The sequence below is a fragment of the Sardina pilchardus genome, chromosome 2 (genome assembly GCF_963854185.1).
Source record: "Sardina pilchardus chromosome 2, fSarPil1.1, whole genome shotgun sequence".
Taxonomy (NCBI): Eukaryota; Metazoa; Chordata; class Actinopteri; order Clupeiformes; family Clupeidae; genus Sardina; species Sardina pilchardus.
In genome coordinates this window covers 7,273,238-7,298,034 of record NC_084995.1, presented here as the reverse complement: position 1 = coordinate 7,298,034, position 24,797 = coordinate 7,273,238, and the positions used below count along the sequence as shown (strand labels likewise).

At 45.1% G+C, this 24,797-nt stretch overlaps 3 protein-coding genes across 5 annotated transcripts in view; all 3 read right to left on the bottom strand.

Annotated features, from left to right (window-relative positions):
* Positions 1 to 273: 273 nt before the first annotated feature.
* d2hgdh (D-2-hydroxyglutarate dehydrogenase) lies at positions 274 to 6,972 on the bottom strand. Its single transcript, XM_062517409.1, has 10 exons — positions 6,668 to 6,972; positions 5,777 to 6,115; positions 5,502 to 5,559; positions 4,862 to 5,001; positions 4,548 to 4,741; positions 4,117 to 4,285; positions 3,662 to 3,805; positions 3,398 to 3,540; positions 3,016 to 3,181; positions 274 to 1,396 (listed from the first exon to the last, which is right to left on the bottom strand). The coding sequence occupies exons 2-10, from the start codon at positions 6,111 to 6,113 to the stop codon at positions 1,128 to 1,130; spliced, it is 1,620 nt and encodes a 539-aa protein (XP_062373393.1). The 5' UTR covers positions 6,114 to 6,115; positions 6,668 to 6,972; the 3' UTR covers positions 274 to 1,127.
* A 1,410-nt stretch (positions 6,973 to 8,382) lies between these two features.
* Positions 8,383 to 13,531, bottom strand: znf622 (zinc finger protein 622). 2 transcript variants are annotated; one of them, XM_062517406.1, is made up of 7 exons: positions 13,488 to 13,531; positions 12,267 to 12,827; positions 11,594 to 11,872; positions 11,171 to 11,333; positions 10,701 to 10,816; positions 9,662 to 9,805; positions 8,383 to 9,485 (listed from the first exon to the last, which is right to left on the bottom strand). In XM_062517406.1, the coding sequence occupies exons 2-7, from the start codon at positions 12,814 to 12,816 to the stop codon at positions 9,352 to 9,354; spliced, it is 1,386 nt and encodes a 461-aa protein (XP_062373390.1). In that variant the 5' UTR covers positions 12,817 to 12,827; positions 13,488 to 13,531; the 3' UTR covers positions 8,383 to 9,351. The 2 variants fall into 2 exon arrangements, with proteins under 2 accessions (XP_062373390.1, XP_062373391.1); XM_062517407.1 differs by having other exon boundaries at positions 12,267 to 12,830; positions 13,488 to 13,521.
* A 2,228-nt stretch (positions 13,532 to 15,759) lies between these two features.
* The window catches only part of zgc:110158 (uncharacterized protein LOC553590 homolog), a 62,355-nt gene continuing 53,317 nt past the window's right edge, over positions 15,760 to 24,797 (bottom strand). For both annotated transcript variants that reach the window (XM_062517404.1, XM_062517405.1), the window contains 9 exons: positions 23,917 to 23,981; positions 23,603 to 23,648; positions 23,368 to 23,403; positions 22,814 to 22,868; positions 22,486 to 22,556; positions 21,207 to 21,285; positions 20,950 to 20,978; positions 20,664 to 20,765; positions 15,760 to 20,099 (listed from right to left, as the gene is read on the bottom strand). In XM_062517404.1, coding sequence (XP_062373388.1) covers positions 20,070 to 20,099; positions 20,664 to 20,765; positions 20,950 to 20,978; positions 21,207 to 21,285; positions 22,486 to 22,556; positions 22,814 to 22,868; positions 23,368 to 23,403; positions 23,603 to 23,648; positions 23,917 to 23,981 — 513 coding nt within the window. In that variant the 3' untranslated portion in view covers positions 15,760 to 20,069. The remainder of the gene's footprint in view (positions 20,100 to 20,663; positions 20,766 to 20,949; positions 20,979 to 21,206; positions 21,286 to 22,485; positions 22,557 to 22,813; positions 22,869 to 23,367; positions 23,404 to 23,602; positions 23,649 to 23,916; positions 23,982 to 24,797) is intronic.

Here is a 24,797-nt window from a genome sequence, read left to right as displayed (position 1 = left end):
CATGGTCCCAATCTGTAATGGAGACTGACGACTGGGCTAATGTCTGGCTAATGGACATGTGGACAGTGGGCCTGGATGTCAGTCACAGATTAGGAAATTGCTCAAGGCTCTGGCGTCGCCTGCTGATGTCACAGGACTAGAGAGTAGACGGACTAGTGCTTCAGAACGCTTTAAAACAATATTCATTTGAAAGGGATGTCGTTCTGTCAGAGATTTAGAATGTACAGTTATCTTTTTTGTTTGTTTGTTCTTTTTTTTCTAAAAAAAAAACACTAATAGTTCCCTAAGCCACACAAACATTTATATACATGCTTTAAAACCGGTGTTTGTCAAAACAAATGTTTTATCTCGTTTTAACGCCATAACATTTTCCACCCACCAGTAACTAAAATAATCATTTTTATTACCCAAATGGATTTCAACACACCGCATAAATACTTGCTGTTGCTGGACAGAAAAAAAGAAATCATAAGGAATCTGATGCTGGGTTATGTGAAACACAAACTGTATGTTGCCTTTCTACAAAACAAACAATAAATATGTAGGACACTTAACAAGTCCCCAACTGTTTTTTGTTTGTTGTTTTTTCCCCAATGGTTGTCTTCTGACGGCAGAAGGTGAGCAATAGAATGCCTACAGTGTGAAGAGACTACTGGGTCTAGTCCTGCACAGGTGGCCTGACATGATTAAAACAGCGCAGCGGCAGTATCCAGTACCACAATCAGACTTAGTGCCCATAGGGGCCTGAGGTCATTTCCTGAACCCACTCAGCCATCTCTCTCTTATTTCCTGTCCGCCTCTTCCATCTCTTCACTGTCCTGTCAACTGAAAGCCTGAAAATATACTTAACACTTGAATTGTGTGTGCTCATCTCTTTGCCTTCATATAATTATTACACTATAGAAAATATAAATTATTACATATGTCATTTTGTGACACATAAAAATAACATCCTGGCTATCAATCCCTTTAGCAAAGACCAGGTAGTTGTAATTTTTTTGGGTCTAGAAGGAGTGTCCTAATTTCTTGGACTTCTGGGTCACAAGCCTGTGTCCCTCAGGTGACATCCATTCACCTGTGGGGCTTTTTCGTCAGGGCAGAAGTTTTAGGGGTTAACGATGGGCTGGTCAGTGGAGGCCGAGGTTGTCGGGGAGGGTCTTGTAGGGGTTGAGGATGCCCCGCGGGTCCAGCATGGCCTTGATGTTCCCCATTAGGGCCACAGCCTCGGGCGGTTTGCTGTAGTAGATATAGTTCCTCTTCTTCAGCCCCAGGCCGTGCTCCGCACTCACACTGCCCCGCACGTCCGATGTCCACTCGTACACGTACGGCTCGATGGCCGCCAGCAGGGCAGGGTCTTTGGTCGGAGAGGTGATGTTTAAGTGCAGGTTGCCATCACCTGGGGGGGGGGGGAAGCACGCAGTGTACAGATGGAATGAGACAGCAGAACGGACAAACACAACAACAGGCAGACAAACTCCAGCACTTGAGTCCTGAGCCAGATACACATGATCATGTTGGAAGGCAGGTGCCTAGTGACCCCCTCTGCTTTGAACTAAAAACAAAGTAGAGCGGACCAGTACCTCTGAGCCTAAGTGAGTGGACACAGACGGATGCACCCAAGTGCAGCACCCCCTTTCCCCCTAGAGGAAAGGGTAAAACCCTGAAGTTCTAACACTTATTACAGATTCTCAGAGATCAAAGATGTATAGAACACTAGTAAGTTATTGGCAGGGTCCTACTGCAAGTCAGTTGTACGGCTGTTCTGCTGTTAGCATGAGGTTGAAAAACCTGGATATGGATTATCTTAAGACAGGCCTATTCAACTAGCGGCCCGCGGGCCAGATGTGGCCCGCTTCAAATTTCCTGTGGCCCGCGTGTCTCGTCATGAGAATTAACTCGCTTTGACGGGTGTGCATAGATCATATGATTGGCGAGTAGCGCACTGTCGGCCCGCCCCTATTGGCCAGACTAATTCTTCACAGCACATCACTACACAAACTGACATTTCCAAATGTGTAACTAGTTTTAAATGTTATCATTAAATGTTGATTAAATTACGATTTCTTACCGCCCAAAGATTCTAAACCTCGAGCGTGCGCAAATCAAAAATGTTACAATCATACCCGGTCTCCGTTCCTCCAAGCCCTCGGGAAAGTTAGTGAAGGAGCTGTGGTTTGTAGAGAATTGCCTCTTGACTTTATATTCCTTCTTTACAGCGATGGATTCGTTGCACAATAAACATGAAAGTCTCGTACTTGTTGCAGAGGGTAAAATGAACGATTCTCGTTGTCAATTAGACATTTCTTTAGACAGAGCCATCTTCACTCAACTCGTGGGAATGTTATTGTTTGTGATTTGCGCAGGCTCGAAGTTTAGAATCTTTGGCGGTAAGAAATCGTGAAATAGATAAACAGAGGCAGAGCTGGCATTACTTTTTCTTTAAATTCAATGCTTGTATATTTGAGAGATTGGCGCTGTAGGCTGTGTGTGTTTGAAACACTTATGAGCCTAATTATCTTGAAGTAGGCTAGTTAAATCAACACTGCAATTTTTCCCACTGATGCATGATATGGCAGCTATCAGACATCAGGTATGAAATACTATGGTTAGCCTGGGTGTTTTCAAATACTTCTATAGTTTGTGTCGCAGCCTATCACCTGTCTGAGAAGATTTTTTTATGGATATGGATAATAGGCTATGTTCTTAGTTTCTATGCCAGTGTATAAAATTCAATTGAATTGAACTGAATTTTACTCTGATTTTATCAAATATTGTTGGATACAATTATTTTGCGGCGTCTTATTTTATGCGGCCCCTGAAAACCCAGTGATTTTTCCATCCGGCCCTCTTGGTACTGAAGTTGAATAGCCCTGTCTTAAGAGAAGAAAGTGAGGGCGTGAGCAAGAATTGGCCAGAGGATCGTCCATTTTCCTACGCTTTTCGAGAGTGGGGTGTTTCTGGTGGTTGCATCAAAAAATCTGAAAATCAATCCTTGAACAAAAAACACCATCTTACCGACATGTCCGTATCCCACCACGTTCTTGGCTCGGTCTCCGAGATGTTCCCTCATGTCAGTGACCAGCTGGTAGATCTTCTCCACGGGAAGCGAGATGTCGTACTTGTAGGTGAATCCATCATGGGTGAGAGCCTCGGTCACTCTCTCCCTCATCGACCAGAGAGCCTGAAGCCACAGACGAACCATTAGTTTTAATGACCTGATGAGAACTGATTAATCCCTATTTAAGGACTTCCTCAAGAAGAGATCTGTGTGTCACATGTTACATTCTTTCCAGAATTTCCATTTTCTATTCATCATCTTTAACTACTTTCTAATATTCAGGACAGGTCAGCTCGCTGTATTGCAGGCTTAGAGGAAGACATTAGACAGAACATTAACCTTAATTTTGACATCCTCCGTGGCAACCGTTCCATCAATCACCAGTGATGATGCCATCACCTCCTCCAGGAAATTGTGCAGTTTCTCCTCATCGTGAGCTGCGTTGGACCCAGCAGTCTCTATGACGATGTAGAAGGGACACTCTGCAGAGAGGAACACCATATCAAACCAAAGGCTCAGATTTAGTTCTGGCTGCCCTATGTCACTCACACTAATAGATCCCCCAGGCCCTGGCTTGGTTCCAGTTCCAGTGTGGCGTCTGACCTGTGATGGGGTTGGTGAGCTTCAGGTGCTTCTCTAGCAGCCCCATGCAGGACGCGTCTAAAAATTCAAAGGCAGACAGGATCTCTCCCAGCATGCCCCGGCAGCACTGAAACGTCTCCAGCAAGTTCTGGAAACTGGAGCACCCTGCAGGACAAGAAAGGTATTGCAATATTAACCAATATGATTCGAGACGTCCATATAAAATATTATTCATTTACCAATATAAATAGGATTTTTAACTGAAACAGCAACATGTTACTAATCAACAATTACACCAGTGATGGGAAAGGCTGGCTTATGTTGATGGATGCATGCATGTGTATGGAGGGAATATGAAGGCATTTGTTCTCTAACTTAATCATATGACTGTGTTCATCTTATTGTTAATATATCTTAATTATTCTGATCAAGACAGCATTGATCAGGAGTCTCTAAAGGTTATCTGTGTAACCTACCCAGGAACGCCACGTTGACAGCCTTAGGTTTGCGGGGACAAAGGATGGAGACGGCTGTGATGACCCCTAGGGTACCTTCGGAACCGATGAACAGCTGCTTGAGGTCGTAGCCGGTGTTGTCTTTCCTTAGAGTGGCCAAGCAGTTTAGGACTCGTCCATCAGCTAGAACCTGAACGCACATGCAAAGAGGACATAGGAGAATGATGTGGTATTGTCATCATCATCATCATCATCAGTATGTGTACGTGTGCATGTTTACACCTACACTGAAACTTGTGCACCATCTTTACCAGTAATCAAAACAGACACAGTCCAGTGTGTGTTCGTGTGTGTTTGTGTGTGTGTGTGTGTGTGTGTGTGTGTGTGTGTGTGTGTGTGTGTGTGTAATGTATATGCTGTCTATTGTGCCATTCCAGGTCTGATTTACATACCACCTCCAGCCCCAGCACTGTCCCTCGCAGGGAGCCGTAGCGTAGCAGGCGCAGCCCCCCAGCGTTGGTGGCCACGTTGCCCCCGATGTGGCAGCTGCCCTTGGCGCCCAGGTCCAGGGGCATGATGAAGTCCCGCTCCTCCAGGTACTGAGAGAGGGTCTCCAGCACGCAGCCCGCCTGGCACGTCAGGATGCCTGCAGCATGGGCAGCACACAGCAGTCATTGGCCTCTGGTGAGTCAGACTTCACACATCCAGACTCAGAAACTAGCCACAGTTAGCCCACTCACAAAGGGTCAGGGTCTCCCCCACTGACCTGACACGCCGTCGAAGGTCAGCACCTGGTTCATGAGGGCGGTGGACAGGATGATCTCATCAAACACCGGCACACTGCCCCCCACCAGCCCTGTGTTCCCGCCCTGTGGGCTCACTGCCAGGTTCCTCTCATTGCAGTACCTGGACACAGGAGCAGCAGCCATACAGTACACCAGTTACAAACACTTACTGGCAAAAAAGAAATAGCTGGTACACATAGTACACCACCAGCAGCAGTCGTTATGAAATGACCATAGGCCTTAATAGATCAGCCTTAACTGATAGCCAGGGAGGCTCATGGTCAAGTGACTGGAGGGTGGACTTATGACACCATACCAAGACTCCTAACTCAGTTACTTATTAAAAGAACCATATAAACTCAAGTAGCTGCCCTGTACAGTTAGCTGCCCTGTAGGTAAATAAGATATGCTGGCTAGATGTAAACAGGATGTTTGTGTAACAATGGGAGAGGGAGAGGGAGATTGGGAGATTCCGGAACACCATAATCTGGGTCAGATGATCAAATCAAGTCCTGGTTCTGTCATTAAGAGGTACTGGTGGTCAGGGAGAGAAATATAGGATCCATGAAGTGATTTAAAAGAATAGGTCTTGCATTTTGCATACTAGTATTGGGCACATACCTGAGAATTTCAGACACCTCTTCTGTGGTTTTGGGTCTCAGGAGTACTTCACTATTACCTAGACAGTAAAGGAAGCAGGGAATAACTCAACTGGACTGTAGCCGCTCACAGCCTTCCCATATCTAGTGAACACATAATAAAACAGCATAGGGCTTTGGAGATCAAAGGTTTAACATATGAATTCAACAGTATGACATACTCTACTGCCTACTGAAACGGTAGGAAGTCTTTAGGCACACTGACTCAGGACCGACACTACACTCATGTCAACTCACCGCGCACTGACTTGAGCCAGTCCACGTTGCAAGACTCCAACATGTCAGGGTCTGTGATGGCCCGGCCAGGCAGCAGCTGTCGGAAGAAGGCCAGGTCGTCGTCGGTGATGCTGGAGAATGGGAGGCGCGGAGGCGCAGCGCTGGGGAGAGATCTCCCGGCTCCTCCGCCCACAGTATGGATGCATCGGGGGTTTCCATATAGTGTCTGACAGCCGAAGAAAACTCGCTCTCCTCTCACACTTTCCACAGCTCTGGTTGAAAACACTGGGTGCTGTGATACTAACTGGAGAGTAGACCTTAAACGAAGTCTGCTGAACCGATGTATAAGGATAGCCATTGCTGAAGAAGAGTAGATACATTTGATGAATGATGGAGATAAATCCATATTTTATATCTTACAATATGTATGCTGATGTCATACTGATATAGGTACCAGCAGTTTCTGATATTTATCCTAAACAACAACCATAGCAATCATGGAATACTTTAGTTTGTACTCTGTTCAACTTTTAGTTGATTCATTTGCCATTTACACAGGCCAATTCTGTTGAACACACAAGGATAGACCAAAACATACACAATACACTAACAGGGTGGGCACACACAACACCTAGGGATTAACACATACAACTAGGGACGACTACACATGCTAACACATACACGAGGTAAGCACACCATGTAAAAACACACAACAGCACATGACAACGACAACAACAACAACACATGACATCATCCAAATCTCATGCACAGCGTTCTGGGAGCTCAAGTCCGCTACAATATTATTCAGTTTTGTCAGACACCACAAACTCAAACTCCTTATTTAAATTAACTTGTGCAAGTGCAATAAACTGGCACATAATTTCAAGATGTCAACGTCCAAATTCCGCTCACCTCGAAGCTGGTGGACTTCGCTTTCATAAATTCACCAGCATAGCCGACATGGGAAGAATCCACAAGGTTGTTGGTACCTCTTCCCAGGATAGTTGCAATAGTCGGCTTGAGAGTTAGTTAGCTGGCTGGCTAAGTGGGTACGGTTGTTTCCCTCTTCATACGCATTCGACGGTAGACCTACAGTACTTTACTCTAGGATCTTATGAAACACAGGCAGCTGCACACGTGTTCACCTTCTACCTATATAAATAACTTGAGGTTCAGTTAAAGGACAGTCTTGCAAAAGCATACCATTATTTACTGCTTCTTCTTCCTTTAGTGTTAGTGTGTGTTTTTGTCTACTGCCATCTACTGGACCGGAATTCAGTAAGGGATGATATACAGAGCAGAATTTGGGAAACTCGATTTTGGGCAACCCAAAACAATCTGCAGGTGTAAATTGATTGTTTCACAATTGTGCTTTAAATTGTTGCATGGCTTCATGGTCAAATAAATGATGTGTAATGTATGTTCTGTCAATGAATTAACCTCAGCTGATTACCAGCAACTGGGCAGCTGAGCCACAGGCAAGAGCTCAGCATGTAGAATCTGCATCCCTGCATCTTACAGACAACAATGCAGTGTGTGGTATTTATAATTTGTTCTTCCCATTTATAAACAGGCGACAAGAGCAGAATTCCTCGAAACATGCACTAAAATTAGGAGAGTTCATTTTACTGCACTGGACATGGTCCTAGCCTTCTCCCAAATGGTACAGTAGACAAGGACCTGCGGTATCGGGCATCAAAATCCCAAGCAACCAGTCGACCCTCCAGTGGCAGCTCCGGGTCATCTCGTCCTTCCATCAGTTTGATTGAGGATGACGTGGATGTGATGATTATGAAGAATGGCGTCTCCAAAATCATCCCTAAAAGAGGCTGTAGCAGGACCTCTCTGACACCAAGCAACTCTGGGTCATTTTCACCCAGTCTTCCTAAAGGCCAACATTCTTCGTCTCCCAGGTATAAATCAGTCACAATTATATAAAGAGAAGAGATAGTCTTTTTTGGTTACTGTAGGTGTCTTGCTTGTGGCGCCTACGTTAGCCTGGCTGTAATCATAATTACAATATTGAAGTGTAAGTTGTCCTACAGGCTATGTATGTATGTATCTTTTAAAGGTCTCAAACCTCATTGGTGGACTTCAAATCTGTTGCACTGTGTGATCAGCTGAAGTCCAGCCTTGACCTCACAGAAGAGAGGGTATACCTCAGTGTGATGCAGAGTCTGGGAAAGTCACTGATGGAGTGTCATCGTCCCTCTCTAAGTGCAAATCTGCGGGACTTTTCCAATGAGGTTGTTAAAGAGGTAGTTGATTCTGTCTTTAGGGTGCTGAGAATGTCTGCCCAGAATCATGTTAGTGTTCAGGAGACTAAGGATATGATCCAGCAAGTCTCCAAGGGGCTTGGTGAGTTTTTTGCTAAGCAAGATGCAACACGAGGACTGGCCTCTCCAGGAGAGGAACAGGCGCTTGGATCCACTTTAGCCACTTTAGCTGTCATCAAAATCATGGAAGACTGATAAGTTCAGACAAGCCGGTCACTGGTATTATTTAAGTAATACGTGACTTTTGGGCTAGTAAAGAATAAACCCACAGCTGTGATTCATCCAGAGAGCTGCCGTTCGGCCGTTTCATCAGAATGGTCACCATACAGGAAAAACACAGCACAAGCAACATTCCATGATGAACATATTTTTAATATGCAGCCACTCCATTATTTTTTGATTGCACATAATGTGTGGTATGGCCTTATTCATTAGGCCAGAGAGGTATACTATACACCAATAACATTATGACCACTGAGGTGAGGTAAAACAACACAATTTAACTAATTTAACAAGATAATCTGTATTTAACAGTTACTGGGTGGGATATATTTGGCGCCATGTAACATTTTGTCCTCGAACTACCTTGGTCAATGGTCTAAGGAAGGAAAAATGGTGAGCCGCTTGTATATCGGATTCTTGTTTAAATTGGCGAAGTATTGATTGAAATTTTAAAAGTTAACACAAATGGGAGATCAAAACTAAATGTGCTGAACTTTATTTGTTTAGTCTGTACAGGTTTGTTACAGAAATATCTTAGACAATATAAATCAAAAGCTGTTATTTCTCAAACAATAACAAATGTCTGTGGTCCATGTAAAATCAAGACTCTTGTAATTAGTTCACACTGTAATCAGTAAAGCCCTCATTATTCCTATGAAGCAGTTTACCTGCTGAACATCAGAATAAATGGACAGTCTAGCATGAGTAGTAACTTCTCCTAGAAGCCATCCATTGACTGTTTGAAGATATAACATCAGTGAGCATTTCAACAGATTTTTAGGGGGCATAAAACAAAGCAACATTTGTGTCATATTGAGCTTAAAGCCTGTAAGTATGCTCAAATCTGGCAAACAAATGGCCAGACGTTCATCTCTGATGGCAAATCTGAATGTGCCTCAGGCTTTAGGCTCAACATGCAACTTATTTCTCTTCATAGTTTAGCGCTTTGGCCCCATCACATTGACAAACAGGATCCAACTGCTGAACTGCCACAGGGCTAGGATGCTGAGCACTAGAGGATGTAGAGGAGAGGGCTTTCCTGCAGAGGAGGCCAGAGTAGAGATGTCTTGGCTGGGTGGGGTGGGTGGAGTGGGTCACTTAAAACATGACTGCAGATCTGAAGTGGGCCTGTTTGACAGTGTTGTTGTTCATGCCCATCTTCAGCTGCCACTTGGACTTCATCCTCTGCACATACTGCATGTCCTTCTGCTGCCGCAGCGACCCCAGTTTACCTGAGACACAAGAAGCACACAGGCCTGAATTAAAAACAAGGCGAAGCTGAACCCAGAATGAAATACACATCTCGTGGTTAAATCACATGCAGAGTCTGAAGAAGTAGCACATAAACAGACACAATTGGATGCCCAGCAGAATAACATGCAATAGCAATAACACATGGCTCCCTTACCTGCATCTCCTCCCCAGCCGAGGGCTCGGTACTGCCTGAGAACCCGGCCCACAGCATTCTGGTTATGCGCCAGAACCACAGCTCTCTGGTTGCCAAACTTCTGCTTGTAGTAACGCATCAGGGAGCGGTGTCCTATCTTGGCACCTGATAACAAAACCAAATATGAGCCATCCATTTATGATGCAGTAATTGTGTAAACACAAATACATGCATGTCTCTTGACAGGTACAGGTAATGCTGCTTACAAATCCTTACTCCCCAGTTATCCAAATACCATTTTCATTTTAAAGGTATTCAATGCAGTTTCAATGGTTTTTATATGCTACTGGGCTCCCAGTATTTTACACAACTGGGGTAAATACTACTCATGGCTTACACCTTTCCCTGGACACTATATATGCGGATTTGTTGACAAACTAGAAAAGATCACTTCCCAAGAGCCATGTCAACTGTCAAGGTAAAAGAGTCCCGCCCACAGCCGATTCCGGAAGTAAGAATCCAACACAATTTCTCCATTGACAACTGCAGTATAAGCCATAAAATCGTAACTGTCCATAGTAGACTTAAAATTTGCTACGACGTGACTACGTGATTGCGCCTAAGGCATGGTCTAAAACTCTTTGTATATGGATTTTTCCAGACGTTAATTGGAGAAATTAATGGGAAACTTACTTCCAGAACACAAGCTCTCTTGGTGGAGGGGCGGGACTGTCGAGCTCTATCTCACACAATTTCATAGGAATAGTAGGCAACTGTATGTGTGAATCTCTGGGTTTGCCTGTTCATAACGTTGGTTCTTCATAGATGGGTAGGCTACTGATGGGAAGGTGCGACATTCTCTCTACAACAAGTTAACCATCAAAATGACCTCAGAGCTGTTATATTAAGGTCAAACTTGCAGAGGATGCCTTTCAGAGATATCCCATTTTGCAAAGGAAGATTCCAACCTCTCGTCTCTCTTGTCTCAATCATTTCAATTATTGAGCGAAGGTTCAGCTCCACTTCCAGGAAAGCTAGCTCTGGAGAAGAAGAAGTGTACCTGATGGCAGCGTGAGCTCCAGAGTGTCGTCGTCAAACTCCACGTTCTTGTCATCAGGCAGCTCCCCATCCCTCATCTCTACAAGGTCTCCATCTTTAGCGTCAGGATAGCTACTCCTGGAACATTCACAGAGGAACACCACACCACAATCAGGACTGTTTGTACACACAAGATAGACTCTTACTTATGATGTTGCCGTACCACTGAATGTGATAACTGATGGCTGACATTAGGAAAAACAAGTTACGTCTCTCTCCCTCATACAACCTTCAATGCAATACCAGTATCAGCAGAAGAGAGAACTCATTTCAGTGCAGCTCAGTTACTCTTCCTCAGCTGAGGATGTGAGCTACATTGGCAATAACCATGCTAATCATTTCTTGATGTGCGCATTCACTGACCCACCTTGACACCACCAGTGTGCGACATGACATCCTCAACCTGGACACACACTCAACGCCAGTCAGTACCTGAAATCGTAGAAGTCTGCAAACTCCAGCGCAGCGTCTCCGTCTGTGAAGAGCTTGCAGTGGCTCTTATCCACCATGTGGCCCTGCACCGCCTCCACAGAGTAGAACGAGCGGCCCTTCTCATTACACCACAGACACACGTTCCCCACTCCCACCTTCTCTCCTGAGAACACACACACACACACACACACATACCATGAGGTCACAGAGACAACTCACAGGAGGAATTGAATGATCGCTATTAATAATCCAAATTAACAAGCATCCTACAGTATAGAGACTCTGAGGTGTTTCATTCTCTATCGATAGGCTTTACATTTGAAAGTCACATAAAAAGAGTAAAACACATCAGTGTTATTTTCATATGATAGTCTGCTAAAAAAAAGTCCCCAGAAACCACCGAGGACTGAGCCAGTCTCCTACCCAGGTAAGCAACGAGTCCCCGCAGGTTCACTAGAAACTCCACATCGGGCATGTAGAAGCTGTGCACTTTAGTCATGTGGGCCACGTTCCTGCTGATAGAGCGCGAGTGGTGCTTGCAGAACAGGCAATCTGTGACCGGAATGGACCCAGGGACAGGCTCAGACTTCTCTGACAAACCCTCCTCCATCTCCTCTTCAGCCTCCTCTTCATCATCAGCTTCCATCTCTTCCTCGTCGTCGTCGTCGTCATCATCGTCGCCGTCAACATCCTCCCACTCCTCTGCAGGTAGAAGGGCAATTCAGTATGTTGACATAACCCTGACAGCATACAGGTGTACACAGTAAGGATATCAGTGCTTCCTGCTTCAGCTCAAGTATGGTGGCTGTGCTATAAAGTCAAGTCAGTCACTATCAAAACTTAATAAACTTTAACCCAAAGCACCCAGAAGTAAGCTAAACATACTCTGATGAGGTCTACATATTGTATCAGCAGGTGCACTACTCACAAAAAGTTAGGGACATCTGGCTTTTGGGTGTATCATGGAAGATGTAAAAAAGTGTAGTAGTAGTGTACAGTATGTGTGCTGCTTGGTGCTGGCAGTAATAGTACCCTGCTGTGCATATTAACCATATAGATTTTGGGATGAAAACCGATTGCACACCGCTCTTCATACCTTCCTCCTCTTCTCCCTCTTCTCCCCCTATCTTCTTTGCCTGCTGTTCAAACCACTGTAGCCGTGGTGGTTTGTCTGGACGCGATCGGTCTTTCTTCTCGGAAGATGTGGCTTCAGAGGGTGTGTGTTTCTGTTGCTCCTTCAGCGCTTGCTGCAGCGCCTCGTTCTGGGCATTTTTATCCAGCTCCGCTCCCTTTTCTAGGTTCTTCTCGTTCATCCGCTGGACAGTTGCCTGAGCAGCAGATAGCGCCCGTTTTTCGGCCTGCAGATGTTTGTTGGACTGGAGGTGGTTGGCGTATGCGTTGGCGCCTTTGAAGTGTTTGTTGCAGGTGGCGCACATCTGCCCGCTGCCGTGATCCAGCTGATGCTGTTGCTGCTCGGCTGCTGCCCGCTGTGCCATCACGCGCTCCTGGAAGTTGTCGGCGGTGACGGGGGGCATGTCGGCCACTTTGCGCTTCAGATTGTACCGATGCCAGTCGGTCTTGTAGTGCGCCCGCTGCACATCGCCATCAACAAAAGCCACCCGACAGCTTATACAAGTGTATGACATGGTTGCCTTGCCTGCTGGGAGGGGAGAGTGTGTAAGTAAAGACTTGACAAACTACAATGACGTTACTTTTATGATAACGTAACGAAGTGGTGATATGGATCCACATTACAATGGTTCACGTCACATCCGTCGAAGGCTGACTGATTAGTTAAACAGTGTCCACCAGTCTGTTTAACCATCATATAAATAGCCTACGGCTACGACTTTATAAATATACGACCGATATACGAAGCCCAAAATACCCATAAACCTGACTGCTACATTGACTACTGATGTTCGATTGAGAACAACGGCGGGAACAGCAAAACATTAGGCTACCTTCCTAAAGAAAGTTAGGATAACCTCACAGTTATCTGATAACTAATTGTAGTTAGATGTAATCTCTCTACTTCAAATCGTTTAGTACATTTTGCTGTGGAAATATACGCATCCGAACCCAACAATTTCATATTGTTTTCTTAAGTCTACAGAGCTGTCATAACTACGCAAGGGATGAGTTATAAAACGTACTAGCCAGCTAGCTGCTATACAGCCAGTCAGTCAGCTAATGTGGCATCAAGGAAATGTTTTGTCATGTATCATCTATTGATTATGTATTTGACAAGGTCTGTATTAAGCGATGCCGTGAGAGATATCCTACAGGTATCAAGAAAAATATATCTCACACTTACCGACGGTGAAATGCGTAGCAAAACAACTGGCCAACACGAGGGGAGTGACGTTATGTAATGACCTTTGACTGGATGGTATGCCAAAATGCTTATGGACATGCTACAGCGTCACCCAGTGGATCGGAAGATTTCCTACAACTCCCCTCCGATTGTGCCCTGCCTCATCTCCCTTTCTTGGTTGTCATAAATACTGTTATAAATTTCCCAGTACCAGCATTTGAGATTAAGGTATTTTGGGGTTAACTGTAACCATTTTCTGAGGCTGTTGAATGGTGCACAGGTGGCCTGTTGATTTGAATGGTGAATGGTGAACAGATGGCCTGTTGATTTGGTGCGTTTTAAATGGCCTACAGTTACAGTTACAGTTAACCCCAAAATACCAAGATTAAAATGACAGAGAAATTACCTTTTCTGTGAGATATCCACTGTTGACCGTTAGGCCTATGTGTCATGCTTGTGTCTCTGAGACAAGTCATCAAATTTAATAAAAACACAACAGCACATTATTCAGAATAATTCACTCTCAGGACACACCCCACACAGTTGAGGCAAAAATAATTAGCCCCCCTCATGAAATTGGACAGAACTCTTGATTTCTCCATGGAACAGCAGTGCAAGTTTAGTCTCATAAGAGCAAAGCACAGACTTCCAAAACTCACCTTTATTTTTCAAATGTTCATAGGCAAACCTCAGTCTGGTTATGATGTGCCATTCTTTGAGTAAACGGGTTCTTCTGAGACGATGGCCCTGAAGCCCACCACAATGAAAAACCCTCTCGACTGTGTTCCTTGAAACTACAGAAGAAGCCAGGTCAGCAACAATCATCTTGGCATGTCCAGGGCTTCCTGCTGACATATCTGACTATTTACCTATCCAGAGTTCTTTAAATGTTGTGCATACAAGTTAACCATGCCCAGGTTTGTTTCGTACAGAAGTTGTCTCCTTGTGCTTGGCAATGATGCAACGTGCAGTGGTCTAGACACTATGAAATGCTTGGAAATGGCAGAATAACCTTCCCTCCTTACCATGAGCTCCACTATCTTCTTCCTGAGCTCAAGACTCATTTCCTTTGTCTTTGGCATGGTGAGTAAACGTAGTCCCTCAATGATGTGTACAAGTGCCTTGTTCCTTGGAGTCCTTTTATACTGAGGTACTATGAGGCCAATTGACTGTACAGGTGTTTTTGAAAGCGGATTGGTTAATCAGGTGTGTTTGGATAGCAAAAAAAATCACATGGGGGGCAATATTATTGACTATCCCCTCAGGGGGGCTAATATTTTTGACGACTCAATTTTTTTACTATATTATAAAGTAAGTCTAAAAATGTATTTTCCAAAATGTACCAAACGCTAAATAGCATTAGAATGTTTGATTATAACAATGCTGCAAACATTGGAAAGGGTTTTAGGAAAATGTCCCATAATTCCTGGGGGGCTAATCATTTTGGCCTCAACTGTATGCCATCATTTTCTGACATCCCTATTATTCAAACTTCAGTCTACTTTGAGTGTTTTCCATCAAACACAAGGTTATCCTTTTTGAGATGATCATTAAGGACACATCAATCTCTCATGAAGTGTTAACATCTACAAACTAGCCAATCCTGTCTCATGCCAGTGTGTCAGTAAGCATCTCTTCAGAAGATGAGTCATCCAAACCTTGGTGAATCAGAATCAGTCAACACCATTAGTACGACATGCCGCTGGCGTTGCTTTGTCACAATTAATCGTGGCCCGAGGGTCACCGTCTCACTACATTAATTAATATGCACGCACTTTCCTGGAGAGGAGACTGCCACTTCCACTGTGATTCACCACTTGCAAACATCTTAGCCCCCTCCTCACAAGGGCACATTTCCCACTGACTGAGTTGCCAAGCGAAGCGAGCTGCAAGTTTCTGCCAGCATGATTGATGTTGATGATGTGCACAGGTCCCCGGGGGAAGAGAGACGGCATGAAACCAGAGATCTGCACCACCAAGGAGCTCTCGGGCAGATCCCAGCAGTGGCATCACTGGGCTCCATGCTGCAGCGCAACCAGTGCCAGCTTACTCTGGGAGACACTCTTCCATCTTCAGGTTACTTTTGAATATCACACTTTAGATTTTTCTCACTGCAATAGTTTTAAAGCAAACAGAGCTGTAATATTGTGTACACTGGGTCAACGGCCAGCCTTAAAATCAATTGAAACATATCAGTCTAATTATGTGATACAGATGATACATACATACAGTGACATAACTTAAGTTTCCAGAACATGATGAGAACAGAACATTTTGGTAAAAGGAGTTATGTTTTTTTTTTATTAGTCCATAATTTGTATCTACAATGAAGGGACACAAGCAAAAATAACCGACGACTCCATGAAAAAAAAGAAACAAAACAAAAACAATTACATTTATTATTGATGCAGTTTTTCCATCTCTTTTTTTTTCTTCTTAATAAGCATTTTTTCAGTCTAAAGAAACTTTACAATATAAAGGAACATACAAAGGACTGTTTATTTACTACACAAGACACTCAAGTCCCTAAGACAAGGATCCAAACTACCCTAACATGAAATACAAAGCAAACTGCCGTGAGACTGCTTCATACTCTCAATACTGCTTATTGTCAGAAAGAACAATGAACGGTGCAGGAGAAATCATCTATGTCCGCCTCCTCCACCACCAAATCCCACCCCCACACACACCACCTCACCCCATCCCACCCCCGAGCTCTTCCTAATGTTACAGTATTGTACAGCATCACAAGAGAAATACAGAGATGGCCAACAGAGTGACTGTTTTACATGTAGGACTGGGGGAAGGGCGGAGACTGAAATCTATACAACAGTATCTCAAGATAACATTGAGAGAAACAGTCCCTCTTTTTATTACTACTTTTATTTTTTTTTATTTCATTTTTTTTTTATTTAGAATGAGGTTTAGTTTTTCTTCTTTTTTTGTCCATTTTATATTTTAAATAGATAAAAATCCTTCATAGTAAAGTCTGCAATGTGTGGTCCCTTACTGGTTTAAAGAGACGATGTCCTGTTTGCCCATGTACATCAACACCACTTCCTGTTCCCTGTTTACAGTGTTCCTATTGTGGTCAGGCAGAATGCATCTAGTCCCACAGTGAGTGTTAACCGAACACTCAATTCCTCTACCCTGATACTGGTTCAGATTCATAGTGTAAATAGACCAGCTCTACCTTTACCCGGATTGGATTTAAATTTCAGACATTCAGGCACACTGAATTACAGATTCCTGCTTGCCCTGAGCCCACAATCTTTTTATTGCCCCCACCCCTGTATACTCTACCATAGCACAAGAAAAACAACTCATCCAACCTGGAGTAGGGGGATGAGAGCACACCGTCTCTTTAAATGGAAATATGGTTACTTCTTTGTACACTTTTCAGCCCGATTTGAATCTATTGGTAGTGACTGAAATATCAAAACATGTCAATGATATCAAAATGCATTGTACAGTATTTACAAAAAAAAGAGGAAACAAATTGACAAAAACGTATGTTTGTGAGTGTGCGCGCATGTATAAGAGGGTTTGAGGTTGAGATGAAGTTTAAGGTTCAGATTGGGATCTTGTCTGTGTGTGTGTGTGCGGTGTGTGTGTGTGTGCGGTGTGTGTGTGTGTGTGTGTGTGTGTGTGGTGCAAAACAGCACCAAGGGCCAATCTCATTGCCAGCTGGACATGCAAGGCTGCATGAAAGTATGTATTGCATGTGGTGCAATAAGGGCCCAGCCACTTTCAACAGGCTGTTCACCACCTCCACATTAAAATAATAATAATAATAATAAAAACAAAACACACACACTTTACTTAAATACACAGCAACAAACACTAAAACAGGAGCAAAAAAATATCAGAAGTAGAGAATGCCAAATCGGGACAGGAGTATAGTCCAGTCATGTCAATGCCAAAGGTTGAGAGGCCAAAAGAGACCAATCATTTTGCATTTGTAGAGAAAAGGTGCTGATAAGATTTCGAGGGTGATTGGAGATCTTGGAGGGTCCTGGGAGGGGTGGATGGGAATTCGGGGTGGCGGTGTCAATTTGGGGGCCAAGGCTGGGTCGCAGATCTGGACAGGTAGGTTCTTCTGCTTGAACTGAAGGCTCTGGTTCCCCTTAAACTGAGACAGAGCCAGCTATACAGAGTACATGAATGTGCCGCGCAAGTCATCAGCGCACTCTCTGTCTGCTACCAACTGACCAGCTAATGTGTCTCATCACAGTACCATCCACAGAGAGTCTGTCGGTCAATAAAATCAAAAATTCAAAACAGTACTGGAGGGACACAGCCGGCCTGATAAACAGAGACCATAGAGAGGACCTCCTGCATCTCTAGCAGTCCTGGGAAAAGCTTGCGTGACGGCAGCTTCCATCCCAACGATTCAAAGACAGACAGCACGACACGTAAGCTGGCATTACCTTAAGTATTTACAAGCAGGAGAGGCAGTGATGTTTTTTTTTGTGTTTTCTTTCCTTTTTCGTTGACAATGTTGATTTCTCTGCAAAAACAAAGTTCTTTTGCAGAGCTCTTGGGAAATTTAGCCTCCCATGGATGTGGTCAGCTGTTTTCTTTTAATAACTTATTTTCAGGCACTCAAAAATTGGAGCAAACAGTACCTTGACTACCTAAGAAAAATATGACCCAGACAGTAATCAATAATAATAATTAAAAAAATAATAAAAAAAAAAGAACACATTGAGGGTTAAGGTCATTAATCAAAGTCCAGCTGAGGTTTGATTGGTCATCCAACCTCATGATCACTAGAACTGCGACCATAGACTGAGCATGTCCTCCGCACTATCCCTGGTGAGACCACGTCTGTCTTTGGAAGAACCGTTCCCAGATCCTCTCTGTCTGAAACCGTACTGAAGACTGAGCCTACGAGATCTTGATACTGGTGTGAATCTTTCAGAGGTATATCAGAAGTGAGATATTTACATTATGTACTCGTACGTCCTGATGGGGAAAACAGGCTGCAGAACACACATACACACACAAAGAGAACAACTTTATGATAAAGAGAATACAACAAAACAAATTGTACAACATGCTCTGAATGGCGGGCACAACTGAACAACATCTGCCTTCCTCTAAAAACTGGAGTCTAAAAAAAAAAAAAAGATAAACAGTACCATTAAAAAATGTCTTACACTTGCTTTTAGATGGGAGGGGAGGGCTTCCTTGTTTCCATTTCACGTGGGTGTTGCAGTGTAAGTGAATGTCTATGTGTTTTATGTGTTTTATTGGCTTAAGGGCAGAGGGATTCTGCACACAAAGGAGAGGTAAACATGAATGCAGGCCATGTGGCTGTTGGAGGTGTCTACGCTGTTTAAAAGGGCAAAACCTCTGGCTTGTGATGCTTTAGTACATGAACACAGACAAGCTGCTCCCAGCTCGTCAATAAAGAGATGCCGTCACCCTCTAAATGAGACTCCCGTCTGCTGAGGATGGCGCTTGGGGGCTCACAGTCTCGCTGAATTGAACTGGTCTGGTGAGAAGAAATGGCAGGTAGCACAGGTAATTTGGACTAAATATCTGGCAATACCAAAAACGATGCCTAAACGTCTGTCACCGTGACAACTGCAGTTGTGAGTGTGTGCTTGTGTCTGGTCATTGTCATGGTTGCTCGGGAGGGGGGGGGGGGGGGGGGGGTGTCTAATAATCATTATAACAATATTAATAAAAAATAAAATAATATCCATAATACAATACATACACAGTATAATGAAAAATATGTCATTGCCAAACAACTTCTTTAAAAAATTTACACAATAAAATGGGAGGGGGGGGGGGGGGTGTTAAGTTCAGACATCTTCCTCCCCCTTCTGTGTTGAACTACTGCATCCAGAGGGTTTTTCAAAATAAAAAAAATTCAACTACAAAAAAATATTACAAAATGAAGAAATGCCAACTGAAGCAAACAAAAATCTAACACAGTGAAAGCTGCAGTCTGGCATTGGTTGGACATGCTGTGCTGAAGACTCCTGTCTGGTTACCTCCCTCCATCTCTCTCCCCCTCAGTCTCTCTCTCTCGGTCTCTCTCCGTCCAGGCCTTACAGTCCTGGGCCCATGAGGAATGCAGAGATGCTGGGTGAGTGGTCCGACTGGAGGCTCTTCCGGTGGCTCTGTCGCTGCTTCCTCATGCCGCCTCTGCTGCCACCTGTCCCCACACCCACGCCGCTGCCGCTGCCACTGCCACCACCAGCGCCCATGGCGCACACGGTGGGCAGCGAGGGCAGGCCCAGCGCCCCGTGCTCCAAGGGCCTCCCAGGGGACTGAGCGCAGCAGCCACAGTTCCAGCGAGCGGGCAGGAGGGTGGGGGTGTGGAGTGTGCGGCCAGTGGAGAGGTGTGTGGGGTTTTGGGGAGTCAGAGATTGGGGTGGAGTGATTTTTTTTGTTTGTTTTTGTTTTTCGTTTGTAGAGCCAGGGATGGCGGGGTGAGTCACGGAGGGGGAAGGGGGGCAGGATCAAAGGAGAACGGAGCCATTTCAGCGAAGGGGTAAAAAAACAAACAAACATAAAACCAAAAAAGAAATCCAAAATAAAATAAGAAAAGAAGGGGGGAAAAAATCAGACACTCATCGTCATGTTGGGTGAATACTGAAAAGAGAGCAGAAGGGGAGAGGGGGAGGGAGGGAGAGAGATGAGAGCGGGCACGCAACAGTGGGAACACATTACACTAGGCCAGCCTCTGGTCCTCTCCACACTACAGCAGAATGCAGAATTTAGTGCAACTCGCTTTTCACACTTTTTCAGTTTTCCTTGCTTTTCATCTATACATTGATGAGTAGGGAGCTAATGCCTCTGCAGAAAGGCAGTCCAACAATGCTGGCTGCTGCATGTGTACATTTAAAGCAGAATCTCCACACATTTACAAGGGTCTCGCGCATATATGGCTAAGCTTGAAGAGGGAGGGGGGGCAAGGGTGATGGGGAAGGACCATACATCGGACAATCAACTGTAGACTGGCCTTTAGTTACTACTGAATGCTGGTTGGCTACGGCATGTTTGTGAGAAGCTGTGTGGTCCATGCTGATTGGCTGGTCCGACTGCTAGCAGCTGACTGGCTGGTGCGGTAGCATGGCTCCGGGGAGCAGCCATATGAATGGAAGGTTTCAGGAAGGGGTGGGCTGGAGGGCGGGACTAGGGGCAGGCTCTACTCACACTTTCACTTTGGAAGGGGTTGAGGAAGTTGCCGCCCATCTCCCCGTCGTCGCGCGGGGTGCCCGGAGGGTTGTTCATGCCCGCCATGTTGTTGGGAGAGTTCTGGAGATACAGGAAATGAAGAGGATTTAGGACAGTTACATCTGCCATTGTTGCATCTATCTGAGTCATGTGAATAATACACTTCACTAAAGGTGCAGTTTAACACTGCTTGTGATTTTACACTATTACTGGTGGAGAGTGAATGTATCTATTTGGTCGTGTGCTCCAAGAGGTTTTGATGTACCTTTGGCAACCCATCCATATCTCCAGAGCCTGAAAGAGGGGAGAGGGGACGACAGGTTAGATCAAGAACACAGACACAGAACTAATCCAATCATCAGACCCCCTCAAGTAAATCTAGCAGGTTTAAAGGGGATTATACAAGAGGATACATAGTGACCAGAATGGATTAACATGGATTATTGAATCATTAACAGCTGAGGTTCTCTCCTCCATAAGCTCTGGGTCCTCTCAGCCCAGGAGTGTGATGGTGGTGCTCACCTAGCGATCCGTTCATATGGTGGGGCTCCATGGCGCCCATCCCTCCCATAGGGCCATCAGGACCAGGGCCCATGGGGAACTGTGAGAGGGACAGAGGGAGGGAGGGAGGGAGAGAGAGAGAGGAGGAGAGAGAGCAGGGGTAAGGGTCTTAAATCATGCGAATTTCATGCATCTTTTCCCCCTAATTTGTATAATTTAGTACTGGCACCAAAGCTGAAAGTTGGGTAGTAAGGTAATTTTTTGTCCTATGACTTCAGTGTGCTGATTGGCAGTAATGGCTGTGTATATTTTCTTATAGGAGCGATAATACTTTTCGAATTTCAGCCTGAGAGAGTCAAAGCAGGGGAAACCGGAGTAGATAAGGAAAGCGAGAGACGTCAGGACACTTAACGGGCAGTCTCCGTGCGGTCACACTAAAGCACTCGGGCCCGACGTGACTGTCAGCATTTCATGTTGACAAAGACCAGACAAGGGTCACAACACTGCCAGCTAAGCCTGCGGGCATGAAAAATTCACACACACACTTAAGGGCTGAGCAGGGTGCCCGCGTCTGCGCTGTAATCAAGCCCTCTGGCCGGTGAGATCATCAGGAGATGGTCACTGACCCCGAGGCGGACCATTACCTGCGGCTTGCTCGCGATGCTATTCGTACACCACACAAGTAGCTCAGACTCAGATAACGGTGACTGAGTGAAGGGGTCAGCGGCAGGGCTGGCTCTCCAGCCTTTCTAGCCACAGGTCAATAGAGACGTAATAACTGAATAAGAGTGGATTAGAGCTGGCCAGTGGGACTGAGACGCGGCCTTAAGTCGGATATGAGCATGGACACTGGTGGACATTCGCGTCCGTATATGACCCTGCAAGGCAAAACCACTCGCTTTGCACTCGATGCTAGCTATATTGAGAAAATCCACATTTCACGGAAAAAAACATAAGTTTTCACTCTTAAAAAACCCTGTGAAGATTCAACATATTAGCAGTCATTCCCATTGTCCACGCCGCTTAAAAATGCGATTTTCTCCTCTTCTGGCACGTCGTGACGGGACGCCAACTTTGAATACTTGAATACATATCGTTGGAAAGCTTAGTTTATGGCCGTTCATGTGAGCACAATAACTTAATTTTGTACATTTTACCAAAGCGACGGGTTTCGCCTTGCAGGGTCACATGTGGAATAAGACAGCTGGTGGCTGATGGTATGCTGAGATGAAATCCATCAATAGTGTTCACCGTTTTGCAACCCTTTGGAAAAGGCAGATGAGATATTGAGCTGACTTACGTTTGGTCTGTTGCCACCTGGACCGATGGGGTTCATCATCGTGTAGATGTTTTCACTTGAGTTTGTGGAGTCTGGAGGAAAAGAAGAAGAAAAAAAAACGGGCTGAAATACACTACAGGAAATGTCAGATCAGGTGTGAAACATGCACTTTCAACACAGCAGGCCCATGGGAAGCTCTGGAGCCTCCATCAGCTCTGACTAGGATCACACGCTATGCTGAAGAGGTGAATAAAAGAGCTCTGTTCACCATTAGGGATATTAAAGTCTTTGAGAGACATGAGTGACTTTTACAGAGCAATGTGGGGAAGAAACCAAACCAAACACACACCTCCTGGGCTGGGCATGATGGGAGTTCCTGGTGGACCCCCGCCTCCTGGAGGACCCTGTGAATGAAACACACACACACGCACACACACCCCTATAAATTCCTGTGTTGGGCTACTAATCCCACAGCCTGTTCCTCTTGTTCCCATTTAAACCCTGCAGAAGAACTACCTTAAACAAAGACAGTGCATGCACAGGGGAACCATTAAAGGCAGCCTGACTAAAGCTGGGATATTTTACAGGCAATACCCCGGGGGTGTAGGCAAGAAGAAAATGGGAAGTACTTGAGAGTTGGAGGGGGAAGAAACATAGTGGAGGGGACCAGAAAAAACATATATTTGCAAACTTTAATGTGTCTTTAGTTCTGCCCTTTGCTCTTGTACAGGAGCTAGGGGAACTGTAATGGTGGAGCAAGCAGCCAACAGTGTTGGCCCACATCCACCAGTGAGTGTGTGAGAGAGAGAGAGAGAGAGAGAGAGAGAGAGAGAGAGAGAGAAAGAGAGAGAGAGAGAGAGAGAGAGAGAGAGAAAGAGAGAGAGAGAGAGTTTTTCTACTCACCACATAGTTGCCAGGAGAGGAGGAAGAATACGCTATCTGTGGGAGCAAAATAAAGTTTCATGTCAGTAAATCTCTTTTATGAATATTACACATTGTGCAGCACTGACAACATTAGCTCAAGACTGGGCAGCAGGGGAGAGTGGAGGAGTGAGAGCGTTGTTTCCCTGATAAAAGGTTACAGGCCAGACAGACAGCACTTTACTTGTGTGTGTGTGTGTGTGTATTCAGAACTCACCGAATTAGCGTTCGGGTTGGGCCAAGGACCTCGGCCTCCAGGACCCCTGACAGGAAGAGAGAGAGAGCAGAGTCAAGAGGGTGTGTGTATGTATGTGTGTGTATGTGTGTGTGTGTGTGTGTGTGTGTGTGCAGATATTTGGCTTTGTGCAACTGTTTGTGTTTGTGTGTGTGTGTGTGTGTGTGTGTGTGTGTGTGTGTGTGTGTGTGTGTGTGTGTGCGTGCATGCGTGTGCGCGTGTGTGTGCATACAGATATTTGGCTTTGTGCAACTGTGTGTGTGTGTGTGTGTGTGTGTGTGTGTGTGTGCGCTTACATGTTCATGCCGGGCATGCCTGGGCCTCCTAGGGAGTTGGGTGGAGGTCTCATCCCGCCGTAGTTCTGCAGGGGAAACACCACAGGGTCACAGGAGTTCATATGAAAAGTCAAAGGTCATGAGGCCATTCAGGGGTCCCTGTGCCCTCATCCCTTCTGGCAAGGCTGGGGACAGTGTGTGTGTAGCCGTTTACTGACTGCACAGATAGCCGGCGATGCACGGGCTTTTAGCCGGCTAGTCCCGATTGTACTCACTGATAGCCGGCTAATCGCCGAGGTGATTTACGCTGCCAATTGTCCTCCCCTGAGGGTACACATATCGCCGGGGCGACTGCAGTGAGCACGCGAGCCGGCTATGCGGCGGCTAGCTGAGACATGGGCGGAGCTGTCAACAACGAGAGTTGTGCACACACTGCTGAAAGATTTAAAATCAGCAAACAGCTGACTGACTGTATGCTGAGCACAGCTGTCAGATCATCATCATACTGTTCACATATTAACACTGGTCCTTGTGGTCCATCTAGCACACTGTTCTTTCAAATGTCAATTAAATCGCCAAACATCTCAGCATTTATTTATTAGGCTAATTGCTAACATATTGGGAAAACATAGCCATCCTGCTTTATCTACAGCCAGGATAAATTAGCTAGACCTTGGCTAGCTTGCTCAAATAACCATTGACAACGTATTTCGTTAAAGCATGTAGGCTAGGCCTATATCATACCCACCCTAAGGTTTAAGAAACATAACAACGTTGTCCAATTTTAGTTTAATGCATTTTTCTGAATTGGAGAGGTCTCCTTATGAGGGTAGGCTCTGCATTTTAAATGGCTAATCGCTAGTCGCGATTAGCATCGTTGGTTTAAACTTTGCAGAGCTGTT

Coding starts and splice junctions, on each gene's coding strand:
- d2hgdh (XM_062517409.1), bottom strand. CDS start 6,113: ATGGCTATCCTTATACATCGGTTCAGCAGACTTCGTTTAAGGTCTACT. Junction 4,742..4,861: donor GACCTTCGACGGCGTGTCAG/GTCAGTGGGGGA, acceptor CCCATGCTGCAG/GCATCCTGACGTGCCAGGCG. Junction 1,397..3,015: donor GGTGGGATACGGACATGTCG/GTAAGATGGTGT, acceptor CCCCCCCCCCAG/GTGATGGCAACCTGCACTTA.
- znf622 (XM_062517406.1), bottom strand. CDS start 12,816: ATGTCATACACTTGTATAAGCTGTCGGGTGGCTTTTGTTGATGGCGAT. Junction 10,817..11,170: donor GCAGACTTCTACGATTTCAG/GTACTGACTGGC, acceptor TGAATGTTCCAG/GAGTAGCTATCCTGACGCTA. Junction 9,486..9,661: donor CGGCTGGGGAGGAGATGCAG/GTAAGGGAGCCA, acceptor CTTGTGTCTCAG/GTAAACTGGGGTCGCTGCGG.